This window comes from Emiliania huxleyi (assembly GCF_000372725.1).
Source record: "Emiliania huxleyi CCMP1516 unplaced genomic scaffold EMIHUscaffold_379, whole genome shotgun sequence".
Lineage (NCBI taxonomy): Eukaryota > Haptophyta > Isochrysidales > Noelaerhabdaceae > Emiliania > Emiliania huxleyi.
In genome coordinates this window covers 41,876-54,592 of record NW_005199128.1, presented here as the reverse complement: position 1 = coordinate 54,592, position 12,717 = coordinate 41,876, and the positions used below count along the sequence as shown (strand labels likewise).

The following is a 12,717-nucleotide window of genomic DNA, read 5'->3' as shown; positions in this document are numbered from 1 at the left end:
TCCCGGGCTGCTGGCCGTACTTGCAGGAGGTGGCAGGCTACTCTCGATTTGAGGCAACGTGTTTGGATGTCGGCCTTGTTCGGGTTGAGTCCGCGCGCACCTTCCCATCTTGTGAGGCTGCGTGCACATCGCAATCGGACTGCGCAGGATTCCAGTTTGGCGCGCCTGACTCGTCTAAAGACATTGAACCTGTCTGCTGGGCCCTCTCTGCAGATGAGGACGGCCAGTGCCCTGGCATCTGCCGGAACCTCACAGTGCGATCGGGCACCGGCTGCGTCAAGGGCAGCTGCGAGTTTGCATCCGACGATGACCGCCGCATGGCCGCGCCTAGCTGGGGCGTTTTGATGATCAAGCAAAGCGGCTCGTGCGCCTCCGACATTACCGCGGAGTCAGTTGTTTACCGCGCAGACGGCTATCCGAAAGACTGAAGGACTGCCCAGCTAAAATCCACGCTCGAAGGCAAACTTCCCCGCCCCCAGGCAGCTACGCACGGAGGCCGGGGGGTGCCGCCCTGTGTGCCTGTACCTGTCCTGTACCTATGCGCTGCGGGCCCCCGGGCTTACCTTGGGTGTTGGGACCTCCGTGCGCCGACTGCCGCCTGTTGACGTGTCTGTAGAGTATGCCTGTACAGTGCCTGTGTGTACAGTGTGCTTGCGTGCTGTGTGCTGTGCGGTGTGACTGTGCTGTGTGCGCTCTCCGCTGTATATGTCGCTGTCTGTGTCTCGTCATGATAACGGTAGCACGTGACGCCGACACACGTGTGGCACGAAGGATGCACGACGGTTCTAGATCCATTCCTCACTATCTTCCAACTACCACGCCCCACTGACTATCTTGCTGCGCCGACCGCCGAGACGTACGTACAGCTTGCAGCGCACCCTCGGCCTCACTTGTTCGCGCGTGGCCCCGCACTCGTCCACCAGCGCGGCAGTCCATCACCGCCGAATGACGATCGCTCTCAAGGGGAGATACTGCAAAAAGATAGACGTGACGAAGGAGGAGCTAGCGTGGAACTTTGGATGCATATCGGCAAGCCAAAGTAACGAGCAGGAGGCTGTCCTGGTGCGTGAGCTAATCCTGAGCAACAATAAGCGACTGTACCTCGGAGCACCGAGCGCAGCAGACAGGACGGCGGCGACGGCGGACATGGCAGAGACGAGTGTGAGACAAAGGGCGGCGGGGATGGAGGGCGGGAGCGACGGGGATGGTGACGGTGACGGTGGCGAGGGAGAGGAAGGGGGTCCATTAACACCAGACAGCGAGAGGGGCGGGGAGGAAAGGGGGAGAGAGGAAGCCAACGGCGATGCCAGAAGCGGCAGGGGACACGATGAACAGGTAGACAACGGCCAAGGCGATGGCGAGGACGAGGAGACACGGGACGACGGCAGGCGAGACGAGGAGGACGGAGGCGAGGGAAGAGGCAGCGCCACAGTCGACGGAGGCGACAACGATGGAGAGGGGGAGGGAACGACAACGCGCACAGAAGATGAGGATATAAACTGGGACGACGCAGCGGAGGGGATAGACGAGGGAATCGAGGGACCGGAGGGCTTTCGCGACAGCGACGATGACGACGAAGGCAGGGGAGGAGACGGAGGGGCGACACGCAGGAGGAGCGAAATCGCGAACGGCCCGAGCAGAGAGGGCGACGGCGGAGCACGAGGGGGCAACGGAGACGCTACCGATGACGCGAACCGAGGCACGGGCGACGGCGGGGACGGGGACGGGGAGGGCGACAGCGACGTCGAGGTTGACGCAACGGTATCGAGAGCGCCACCCAAAAGGAGGCGGACAGCCATGGAAGTCACCGAATGGAGGGCGAACGGCACGATACGAAAAGGCAGGGCGAGGCGGATGGAGAAAGAAGTGCCGAGGAGGCCATGGTGGAGGGGAGGGACGGGAGGACAAAAGAAGGGCGAGGAGGACGAGCGGCCCGCACAGGCCGCGAGCAGACAGCGCCTGCTGGCCACTTCGAGACATTCGCCAAGAACGCTAGCTACATGGGAGGGCTTCGTGAAGGATGGATTGAAAAACGTGTATCGCGCGCCTTGCGGGGGGGGCGCGGAAAAGAGGAACCTCTTAGCGCCATCGCCACGGTGCTGCATGCAGCGCCGGGCGACGACGGCTTACCGCCTCCCGGTCCCCCTCGGCACACCTCCGCTGCTCAATGTTTGACGGCTCGAACCCGTGAAGCTTCCCCGTGCGCGGGTTACCCCGCACACGGGTCAGCCTGCCAGCCACGTATCCACGCAAGCGTGGTCCGCGTGCATGGCATACAGGCGTCCGCCAGACAGCGCAGAGGCTAGGCGACCGGGGAAGGACTAGCTCAAGGGCAACACAGCGTCACCAGCCGTTGGCGCGCAGAACGAGTCTGCGGCCCTCGGTTGGGACGAGTGCGCGACGCGGTTGAACCGCTCAATATGGCCGGCAGCTCGCGCTGCCGGCGGGGTTGGTTGGGGAGAACCGGCACGGGGAGGGCCGGCCTCCCCGGAGGGGTCGCCCCCTGGAGGGGCCCCAACGGGCCCCCCGGGGGGGCGGGGGCCCCCGCCCCGAGGGGCGGGGGCGGGTCCTTCCGTGTCGCTCCCCTCGTCGGGAGTGTCCGTCGGGATGGTGTTGTCCGCCCACTCGGCAGCGTTTGAGCCTCTGTCACCTTGCCTGCCGCGAGCAGCTAGCTCGTCGACGTAGTCGTTCCATTTGTTGCCGCTGTGACCCGCCACATGCCTCCACGTCACGGTGTGTTTGGCGCGAAGGCGTCGCCAGAGGGAACGAAGGCGCTCCGCTAGCTGTCTGTTCGTTTTGGGGGTCACCCTCCCCATCATGCACGCCGCCGCGTACTCGCTGTCGGTCCGCACTACTCCGCGTGAGCCCGCTCGTTGCGGTGACGAGGACAGGAGAGCCCGGAGGAGCTCGGCTAGGGCGGTTAGTTCCGCCGTGTTGTTGGTATGCCTTCGCGCACCGAGGTAGGCTGGGTGCGCCGCCGAAGTGACAACTGGCCCGTAGCCCTCGCTCGCCAGCGACGCGCCCCTATCGCCGATTGCGTCGCCCCCGATGAGTACTGTATAAAACATTCGAACAAAGAAGAGGCGACGGGAGGAACCGGCAGAGATGCAGTGACAGGACACACACACACACACACACACACACACACACACACACACACACACACACACACACACACACACACACACACACACACACACACACACACACACACACACACACACACACACACCAGTTCGAGGGCAAAGGAATTCTTTCGCGCGACCTTCAGACTGGACGCCGTCCCGCAACGCCGTTTGAGGTGCAGCGCCCTGCCGCGCCCGCCGCCCAGCGCAAGGGCCGGGGCCCCGCGCCGCTGAGCCCGCCCCCCGCCACTCCCTCTCCCTCCCCTCCCTCTCCCTCCCCGCCCGCGCGACGCGTGCAGGGGCTCGCGCCGCCGCCCGAGCCGCGCCTCCGCCCTCCCCCTGTACTCTGTCGCGGCGCGATCCCCGGCCAGCATGATTGCGCGCCACCGCGCCCGCGCCGCGCCCTGCCGCGCCACGCCCGCGCCAGGGCTCCGGCACTGCGCCGCCCGCTCCGCGCTGGAATTGCCCATGCGGCCGCCGCCGCATGCAGGACGCGCGCCGAGAGGCGCTACATGGTCGACTTCAATGAGAGCGAGGGCGAGTCGGCTTTCTTGGTTGTGAGATCAACAAAGGGCGTCTGGTTCGACAACCCCCACGTGTTTCATCGGAGCCTCGCAAAGGTGCCAATCAGCTTTTGTTTCGCGGAGGGGGCCCAGGTTCAGACCGAGCTCGGGCCAACGGCTTCCGTCAAGGTCGGTGGCTACTTCGCTTCCAGTGCGGAGTATGAGGAGTGGTATCAGCGCCGCCGCGCGAGCCTGACGCTGCCGCCTTTGCTCGGAGCTGAGGTGCGCACTTTTACGCCAGGATCGGCATTGTCCCTGCGGTGACCCCGTCTCCAAACATTTACGTTTCTCCCTCGCGCAGGCGTGCGGCGTCAAGAACGACGTCGTCGTGAAGGAGGAGGCCGCCGCCGAGGAGGCCGCCTCCGAGGAGCCCGTCGTCGCCGAGGAGTCCGCCACCGAGGAGGCGACCATCAAGCCCGCCGCCGCCGAGGTGTCCGCCGTCGCCAAGGAGGCCGCCTCCCAGGAGGCGCCCGTCGCCAAGGAGTCCGCCACCGAGGAGGCCGTCGCCGAGGAGGCTGCCAAGGAGGTCGAGAAGCCGGCCAAGACCGTTTCCAACACGCCCGACCCAGCGGCGAGCGCGCCGCAGCATTCTCCTGGCACTCCTCGCTCTCCCACCGGTAATAATCTCCCTTCCCGCGTGCCCCTATCGCGCTTGCAGGACACCACCTGCTACCCGGGCCTGCCCACGCCGATGGCGGCGGGGAAGAGCGGGCCCGCGTCGGCCCGCAGCGGCTCCGGACCGGGCTACGTGGACGGCGTCGAGGCTGCAGTCCGCCGGCTGGGCGAGAGCGTCAGCTACCAGGCTACGCCCGCCGACGGCAAGAAGTCGCCGTCGCCGGGAGTCCCCACCTCCGGCGGCATTGCGCCCGTGGCGCCCAAGCCCCTTGGCGCGGGCGCGGGCGCGGGGCAGGCTGAGGCCGAGGCCGCCAAGGAGCGCGAGCACTGGGAGGGGCGGCTCAAGAAGGCGATGGCCGCGCTCGATCTCATTGCCGATCAACGGAAGAAGTGGGCGGACTTGCAGTCGCGGCGCTCGAGGAAGTGCCGGCGCAAGGCAAGGCGCTGGCGCAAGCCGAAGACTGGCAGGAGCCACGGTCGCGGCCGCGGCCGCCGCCCGGACCGGCGCCGTGAGCCGCAGACCACGTCCGGCAAGGCGCCATTCGCCGCTGGCACGTGCGGCGCCGGCGCTGGCACGTGCGGCGCCGGCGGTCGCGCCGCCCTCAAGGCGGCGGCCAACTGCGTGCAGGGCGGCTACACGAAGGCCGAGGGCGCCTTCCGGTGGCTGCTCCTCGTCTGCATGCCCGCCTTCGGCCACTGCGCGCCCGCCGTGCCTAGACCGACGGCGGTGGCCTCGGCCTTCTCGTCTACCGTCGCCTCGGCGTCCTCGGCCTTCTCATCCGGCGTCGCCTCGGCGGCGTCCTCGGCCTTCTCGCCCGCCGTCGCCTCGAATCCGTCCTCGCTCGTGAGCTGCTCGCCGCTTCTCATGCCCGCAATCGTGCTCATCCTCCTCGCCATCGCTTGCGGCGCCTCCTGGCCGACCGCGGCGAGCGGAAAGGGGGCTCGCGGCGCGGCGTGGGCCACCTGCCTCGCCGCCGCCACGGCGCGCCTCACCGGCACGGCGGCGCTTGCCGGCTTCTTCGCGAGCGCCTTCTCGTGGCTCGCGGCGGGTCCGCCGCAGGTCGCCGCCGCGGCCGCTGCCCTGGCCGTCGTCGGCACGGTGATGTGGCGCCGCAACTCAAAGGCCCGCCGCCTCGGCTGGTCCAGCCTGCTCGGCATTCTTCTCTGCTTGGCCACCGTCTCTGGCGGCTTGGTCACCGCCGCTGGCGGCGCCGCGCTTGCTGCATCCTCAACTGCGCTGCCAGACGTCACTGCGCTTCCGGACTCAGATTTCGCTGAAGGGTTAGGAGGCCTCTCGGGTGCGCTGCCCATAGCCATGGCAACAGTTGCTGAAGCGCAAGCGGAAACGCTCCAAAGTACTGCTGATGGCGGTAAGGAGCACCGAGGCTATTTGTGCATTTCTCCACGCTGGAGTCACCAGCACACCCCGCGCAATGTGCAGGAACAGGGGGATGGGTGGCCGCCGCGCACCGTGGCCGCGTGTTCGGCACGCAAAGTTAACGCTGCTGCCGCGGCATCAGCCTGCGAGCAGCGAATTGTGACGCTCGGCGTGTTGTACTACAACAGCCCGGCCTTACTCCACAATATCATGCGCGGTTGGGCCACATGGCCTGAGAGCCTGGCGCAGCAGTTTCACTTCACCGTGGTGGACGACTGCTCGACGTCGGAGCACTCAGCGCTATCCGTGGTGCGTGCGAACAAGCCGATGTATCCGATCCGTGTGCTGACAATTCAGCCTCCTAAGATCGCCTGGAATGACGTCGGAGCCCTCAACCTGCTGATGCACACTGCGACAACGTGCTGGGCGATGAGACTAGATGCCGACGTGGTGGTGACTCCGCAAGCGGCGCGTGGGCTACTTGGGCTTGCAGAGAGGTCAGACATCGACAGCGTGCACATGTTCAACCGCGAGAATATAGGCAGCGTACACCCGGCCAATTGGCTCTTTCATCGGCAGGCATACTGGCGTGCGGGGGGCAGTGATGAGGATTTTGCTGGAAGTTATGGCTACGTTGACGCTCAATTGGGATGGATGCTGTCACAGAGTGGCGCAAAATTCCGTCGGCACCGCGACGTGAATCTCACACAAGTACCCGCCCAACTTCAGCGACGCCTTCAGCATTACCCGGCCAACTTCTCGAAGGACAGCACGCACAACTTAGAGCTTCACCTACGGAAGCAGAAAGGGTTGGCTCCCCTGCCGACATTGTACCTGCGATTTCGTTGGCACGCCAATACCGTCACGAAAAGAGTCCAATACCGTCACGGAACCAGACGCAGCTTGTGATTCTGACTGCTCTGGAAAGCTGCCAGCTTTCGTGCTTCGTAAGCGCGCAGCTCGCGTGCGCCACTTTTGAGTGAGCTTCGAGCAATGATGGCTGCGGGCCCGCCATGCATCGAACCGCATGAATGTCGCATGACTATCGACGTGTTGCGAAATTGCGCCCCCGGCATGTTTGACACACACATGCACAAACATTGGAGGTACACGTGCGCCTACTATCTCCTTCCCAATACTAAAAAAAAAATTGCTAACTCAAAAAACCGGCACACCAATCTCCCTTCCTCTCTCTATCCTCTCTTGGAGCTCCAGAGTCCACACCCCCCTGCCCCGGGATCGCGTACAAGCTATGGCTACCGTAGGCCACACTAGCGTCGCTGGGGGTTCCCTGCCCTAGATGGGAAGCTGGCCGCTGATCCGAAGACCGACTGCACCAGGGCGCCTAGATATACTCGAGGTGAGCGAGGGTGAAGTTACGCCTTAAATGCCGGCCTCTCTACTGTGGACCTTACTCCGAGCTCGTTGGCTCCTCCTATTCCCCCACCCCCCCTCCCCCCCCACTCTCTCCGAGCAAGGGCGTGCGCTACGTCCCCAAGGGGGGGGGGACGTGGGGGGGAGGTGTGTGACCTTTAGGTTTTTTCCCGTTGGGTTTTTGTAGGGCACCCAAACGGTTTTGGTTTTCCTCCTTGGTGCCCCGAGTAGAGCGTGATCTCCCCTGGAGTCTGTCGCGCCCGTTCTGTCTAAGCTCGAGGTTCAACCTTCCAGTTGATCCTTATCGGACTGGTGAGGTCTGCCTAGCCGTCGTAGTGTAGTGCCTGAGGTGCGTCTGCGTCGGTGCTACACACACTCGGCAGGACGCTGCTTTAGGTCGTTGCTGCTGGTCGTCGCTGTTTGTTAAAGGTGATAAATAGTTTCTCTTTTTTTTCTCACAGTGACTTCTTTGTGTGGCCAAAAACATGTCCGAGATAAACCCGAACCCGGGCCTTTAGACAGAATGTTAATTATTTTCTGAATCTCGGGGGGGGAGGGGAAGTGGGTTCCGGTGTTTTTTCTTTGCACTATGCACATACGTAAAATTTGCGCTTAGTGCAAAGTGCAAAGTGCAAAGACCAAAGTGCAAGTCGCCCTCGTGTTTTTCTTTTTATGCTTTGGCAGTAAAAAGAACTGTGTGCGGCAGGCGCAGGCTCGGCCGATATCCAATACTTCGACTCACATCTTCGCTGCGGTGTGCCCGGGGAGGCGCGGCGACGGGGTGGATTGAGAAGGCTCAGAGTGCAAGGAGCAGGCGTGCAGAGGCGCGCGCTGCAGTTTCTCTGATCGGGCTGCTGGCGGTGTGAGCGCGGGGTGGCGTGGTGAGGCGTGAGGCAGGCTATTGTTGTGGAGTGCGGGCTGCATCGTCAGGCGTATGCGTGCACATGGTGCTGTATGCTGTGTGTGCAGGCTGGCAGTCTGTGCAGCAGAGAGCGGAAGCGCGCGCGCGCGCGCGCGCGCGTGCGGGCGTGCGTGCGCGCCTGCGCGGTGCCGGATCTGCGTCTCACTCGCGGCGCGTCCTGGTACAGCCGCTTATGAGATGCCAGAAGCAGTCTGCAGAGCCTGCACAGGGCGCAAAAAGGCGCAGGTGTGCTGGTGAGGTGTGCTGCGGCGCGCGCGTCGCGGCGTGAGTGGATATGCGGCTGACTCTGGTGGTGCGAGGGGCGCGTGGCTGGTGCGGGCGGCGCGGGACGGCCATGGGGCGCCAGCACAGGGCAGACGCACATGGGCACAGCTCTGAAATGGCGCTGCGCGTGTTTGCGTGCGCGCGGGGACGTACGCGCAGTTTTCACGCGGTGTGCCTGGAGAAGGGCATGAGAGGCGCCGGCCGCGCGTGTATTGGCGTGTGGGAGTTCGGAGTATGCCCGGAGGGCGTGATGGTGCCCGAAGGGCGGTCTCTCCATGCGGAGGTGAACCTTTTCAAAAAGAAAAGGTATTCCCAATACTAAAGTCGTCCAACGGTGGCACGTCGCCTGAGCGTCACTAGAGCTAGTAAGAAGATTGCAAAAAGTTTCGTCACCGACCTTCGACCGAAAGGCCCCGGCGACTCTGTGTTTGTGCCCGACGCGGCCGCGATCCCGGTGCGCGAGATGGCCTCTCGAGGTTGACACTGTGGTAGGTGCAGAAGGCAGGTTGACACCCCGCACCTGCGCAGGTCGTTGACTTCTCCAACACCACGCCAGCATCCCACGGCTTTGGCGCTGTCGCAAACCCCAACGTGCTGCCCGCCATCGATGCGGTGCCAGAGCGTGACCCCGCGCAGGACGCGCCGCGCTCAGAGTCGCATTACAGCATGACATGCTCGGCTGCCAACCGGTTCGCCGCTACCGTCTGCGGGGAACCCTCCTCGGAAGTGCAGTCACCGGTTCGCGGTGTTGTCTTTGCGCCCGCCCCAGATCCCACATCGATGCCGCCGCCGTCGCCATCGCGGGTGCAGTCCCGGCAGATGAGCTCGGCCCCATTCTGCTCGGCGGATGAATACACAGGGAGGACAGATCTTGCAGCCTCAGGCAAGGACGCCGCCGTGAGCCTCTCGCCCCACAATGTCACTTGTGGCAATGGTGCGGCTCTACGTTCAGCACGTTCAGCGTGGCTCACCCTCCATGCCGTAAACAGGCGCTTTATCCACCCTATTCTTCTCTCGTTCCTCTGCCCTTGCCTTGGTCTTGTCGTTGTTTCGCACCCATGTCTGTACGGCAATCGAGGCTGCCTTCCCCACAGTTTCTCTCGTCACCTCTCCTGAGAGCTCCCCTCTCTTTCTTTCGGGTATGGAGTCCGTGAGTGCGGGCAGCGTGCAGGCAATCACGGGCGCTATTTTGTCGTACTCCTCTTCGGTGAGCGCTCCAAATCTAGACCCCATTGCCTTTAAGGAGGCTGCCCTCGCGCGTCTCAGGAATGCGGCTGTGTCTTTTGAGTCAGGCGCCGCCCGTTCGACTCTTGCTGTCGCCCTCGCCGTGTGTTTGTCAAGCTTCCACGACTGCGCCTCTTCCTTGTTCCCAGCGCAGTTGCCGCTCAGCATGTGCGCCAACGACGCCTGTGGTAGCTCACTGTCTTCTTGTGTCCAATCGTCCCACAGTCTATCCTGGAGAAGTTTACCTTACCTTACCTTACCTCTCGCGTTTTCGCCCTGGGCGGCTGTGGGGTCGCTCGCGTAGTACGAGAGACCCGCACGCCGCAGTATTGTTTCAGTATTGTGTTTATGAACAAACAGTCGTGGAACCGGCCGCACATCACTCACAGATGCTCTACTGCTACGCGAACGCGTCTCTCCCTAAAGCCGTACGAGCTACGTCGTCCTAGCCGGACGCTCCCGCGCGTCCGGAGTCGCCCCCAGAGATCTAGCCTGCTCACGCTCTACGCCTCACTCTACTTGCTCCCACGCCACCCACCCCTCCTCTGCCGGTCCCGCCCTCTGCCGCTTCGCCTCCGACACGGGCCACCCCGGCTCAGGCTGGGCCGCCTCCGCCGCCGCCACCTCCGCCGCCTCGTCTTGCTCTTCGTCTGGCGGCGGCGGCGGGGGCGGCAGCGCCGAGAAGGCTTCCGAGACGTGCTTGCGAGAGGGCGGCGCGACGAGGGCCGCGGCCGCCTCCATCGCCTTTCGGTAGGGCGGGCTGCGTGAATGCACTGGGTATCTGAGTGAGGAGATCGCCCCTCGGTGGGATGCGCTAATGAACGAGTGAAGGGATGGAAGAGCTCGCCTTTCGGTAGGCCGACGTCTTGTCGTCCTCCGCGGCGCGCGACGCCGCGGCGGCTCGAGCCGCCGCGAGGGCGGCGGCGCCCATCGGCACGATGCTCTGCGTCGGATGGTGCGCGGGCTGGCTGGGCGGCGCGGGACGCACCACCAGCGTCTCGCACTCGCCGAGCCGGAGGCGGCCGCCTGTTCACAGCTGCAGGTGTGAAGACGCGCTGCTCACACCTCGCACTCGCCGCGCCGACGGAGGCGGCCGCCGGGCGGCACTCGTATGGGCGTCTGCTGCTGCAGCCGCCGCCAGACGCCGTCGCCCGTGTCGAGGAACGTGCCCTTGGTCGAGCCGAGGTCCGCCACGTGCAGCGACGTCTGCGCGGCGGTGGCGGGCCTGTTCACAGCTGCAGGTGTGGAGAGACGCTGCTCACGGCTAGAGGTGTGAAGAGCCGTCTGCGCGGCGGTGGCGTGCCGGTAATCTGGACAGCCGACGGCGCGGTTGACGCCGCACCCGTACGGCCTGCGGGAGATTGGGGGAGATTTAGGGAAATTGGGGGAGATTGGGGGAGATTGGGGGGGATAGGGGGAGATTGCGGGAGATTGGGGGAGATAGCGGGAGATCGGGGGAGATGGCGGGAGATGGCGGGAGATTGCGGGAGAGACGGGGAGATTGGGGGAGATTGTGGGAGATTGCGTGCCTGCGGCCTCCGCCACAGACGCCGTTCGTCGGCCGGTTCTCCCAGCCGCAGCGGCAGCGCCACGGCGTGAGAAGCGCCTCGTGCGCCTCGCCGGGCCGGGGGGGGTCGGGAGGCCCGTGCATCAGCGCCGCGTGCTGCCGAGAGACCTACCACACCACCCACGGAGCTGAACCCACACTGGATTCGAGACTCTGGGGGGGTGTGGTACTTGCGGCCGCGAGACCGACTCGTCCGGGACGACGTAGTCCGCCTATCGGCGACGTGTCTCGGACATGTCGTGGACGTGTCCCGGACACACGACCGACTCGTCCGGGACGACGTAGTCCGCCTGCTCGCGGGAGCGGCCGAGCACATACGCCTTCTTCTGGCTCAGGTCGAGCGCCTGGTTGAGACGCATTCACTACTTGAGAGAGATTGGGGGAGACTGGGGAGATTGGGGGAGATTGGGGGAGATTGGGGGAGATTGGGGGAGATTGGGGGAGATTGGGGGAGATAGGGGGAGATAGCGGGAGATTGAGTCATCTGGCTCAGAGAGTCCAGCAATGACTCTGAACCATCCACTACGAATCACTCTGCCGCAGGCCGAGCGCCTGGACGACCTCCCCGCCCTCGACGAGGTTGACCGCGAGGCTCGCGCCCGTCCCCATCACCGCCCACGCCGGCGGTGACCAGCGGAGGTTCGTCTCCAACTGAAGCGCCTCGTCTCGCCTCGCGGCCGCCGCGTCAGGGTCCCACTTTTGGTTGTAGTAGGACGGGTCGCCCGAGAACCGGGACGGCACCTGTTCACAGCTGCAGGTGTGAAGAGACGCTGCTCACAGCCAGAGGGCACCGCTGCACCGGGGCGGCACGTTGCCGCCCCCCGGGGGACCCCCCCGCCGCCATGGAGATGGGCACCGAGGAGGCGGCTGCAAGGCCGGCGCGCGGGAGGCCGACGAGCTCGATCGAGTACGGCGGCGCGTCCGACAGCGCCAGCCTGGCGCCGGGAGACAGCTCGGTCGGCTCGTTCGGCGGGAGGCGCGCCCCGTCGACAAAGGTGCCGCGCGTCGAGCGGAGGTCGATGAGGTAGAGGCGCTCGCCGCGCGGCACGATGGCGCAGTGCTGCCGCGATGCCGTCTCGTCGTCGCGGACCACCACGTCGGCCACGTCCGCCTGCCGCCCGATCACAAACACGCGGCGGCCGCGCGGGAGCTCGTGCCGGCGCAGAAGCGTCCCGCCGCTCCGCACTTCGAGCGCGAGGTTGGCGTGGGTGGTCTCCGTCGCCCAGCTCGGCGCGGGGAACTTGGTGGTCATATGCCGTTGGCGGGTGGTGTCCGCCGAGCGGCCGAGCGGCCCCGGGGGGCCCGCGGCAGCGGTCGACTGAAAACAGGGGTTGGGTGAAAAAGAGAATTTTCCCCCCCCTAGGTTCTCGAGGTTCTCGAGGTGGATATCCTTTGGCCGCGTTGGGTAGCGAGGATTGGTGTAACCCGAGCCACGGAGGCGTGTTTTCTGACGGCCGACCGTCAGTGCACGGAGTTGCCCCTTCTCCGACTGCCCCGGCTAGTTCCCGAGGTCGTCGGGTGTGACCCCTTCGTCCCCCGAGACCTAGCGCGGGTGGGTTGGAGGGGCCTCAGAAAGGCGCGCAAGCACGCCCTACGTCTTCCCCTCCTCCCCATCGGGCCGCATGAGCGGCCACGCCTCGCAGATTCGTTTCCGCGCCTGGGTCAGGCGCGCGGGGCATCCCCCG

At 65.2% G+C, this 12,717-nt stretch overlaps 3 protein-coding genes across 3 annotated transcripts in view; 2 read left to right on the top strand and 1 right to left on the bottom strand.

Moving 5' to 3' along the window:
• Positions 1-428, top strand: part of EMIHUDRAFT_243151 (hypothetical protein) — a gene marked incomplete at both ends in the record, with an annotated part of 10,941 nt that extends 10,513 nt beyond the window's left edge. The window contains one exon of the mRNA XM_005771575.1: positions 27-428. Coding sequence (XP_005771632.1) covers positions 27-428 — 402 coding nt within the window. The remainder of the gene's footprint in view (positions 1-26) is intronic.
• A 3,209-nt stretch (positions 429-3,637) lies between these two features.
• EMIHUDRAFT_243150 (hypothetical protein) lies at positions 3,638-6,590 on the top strand (the record flags this gene model as incomplete). Its single annotated transcript, XM_005771574.1, has 4 exons — positions 3,638-3,910; positions 3,990-4,214; positions 4,347-4,556; positions 4,839-6,590. 4 exons carry the CDS (start codon positions 3,638-3,640, stop codon positions 6,588-6,590), a joined length of 2,460 nt encoding a protein of 819 aa, XP_005771631.1.
• Positions 6,591-10,179: 3,589 nt separating this feature from the next.
• On the bottom strand, positions 10,180-12,343 carry EMIHUDRAFT_458785 (hypothetical protein; the record flags this gene model as incomplete). The annotated part of the gene is made up of 8 exons (XM_005771573.1): positions 11,867-12,343; positions 11,585-11,773; positions 11,296-11,376; positions 10,995-11,140; positions 10,769-10,816; positions 10,563-10,690; positions 10,313-10,491; positions 10,180-10,209 (listed from the first exon to the last, which is right to left on the bottom strand). Coding segments are annotated over exons 2-8 (669 nt in total), but the record flags the coding sequence as incomplete, so codon positions are not given.
• Positions 12,344-12,717: the final 374 nt, after the last annotated feature.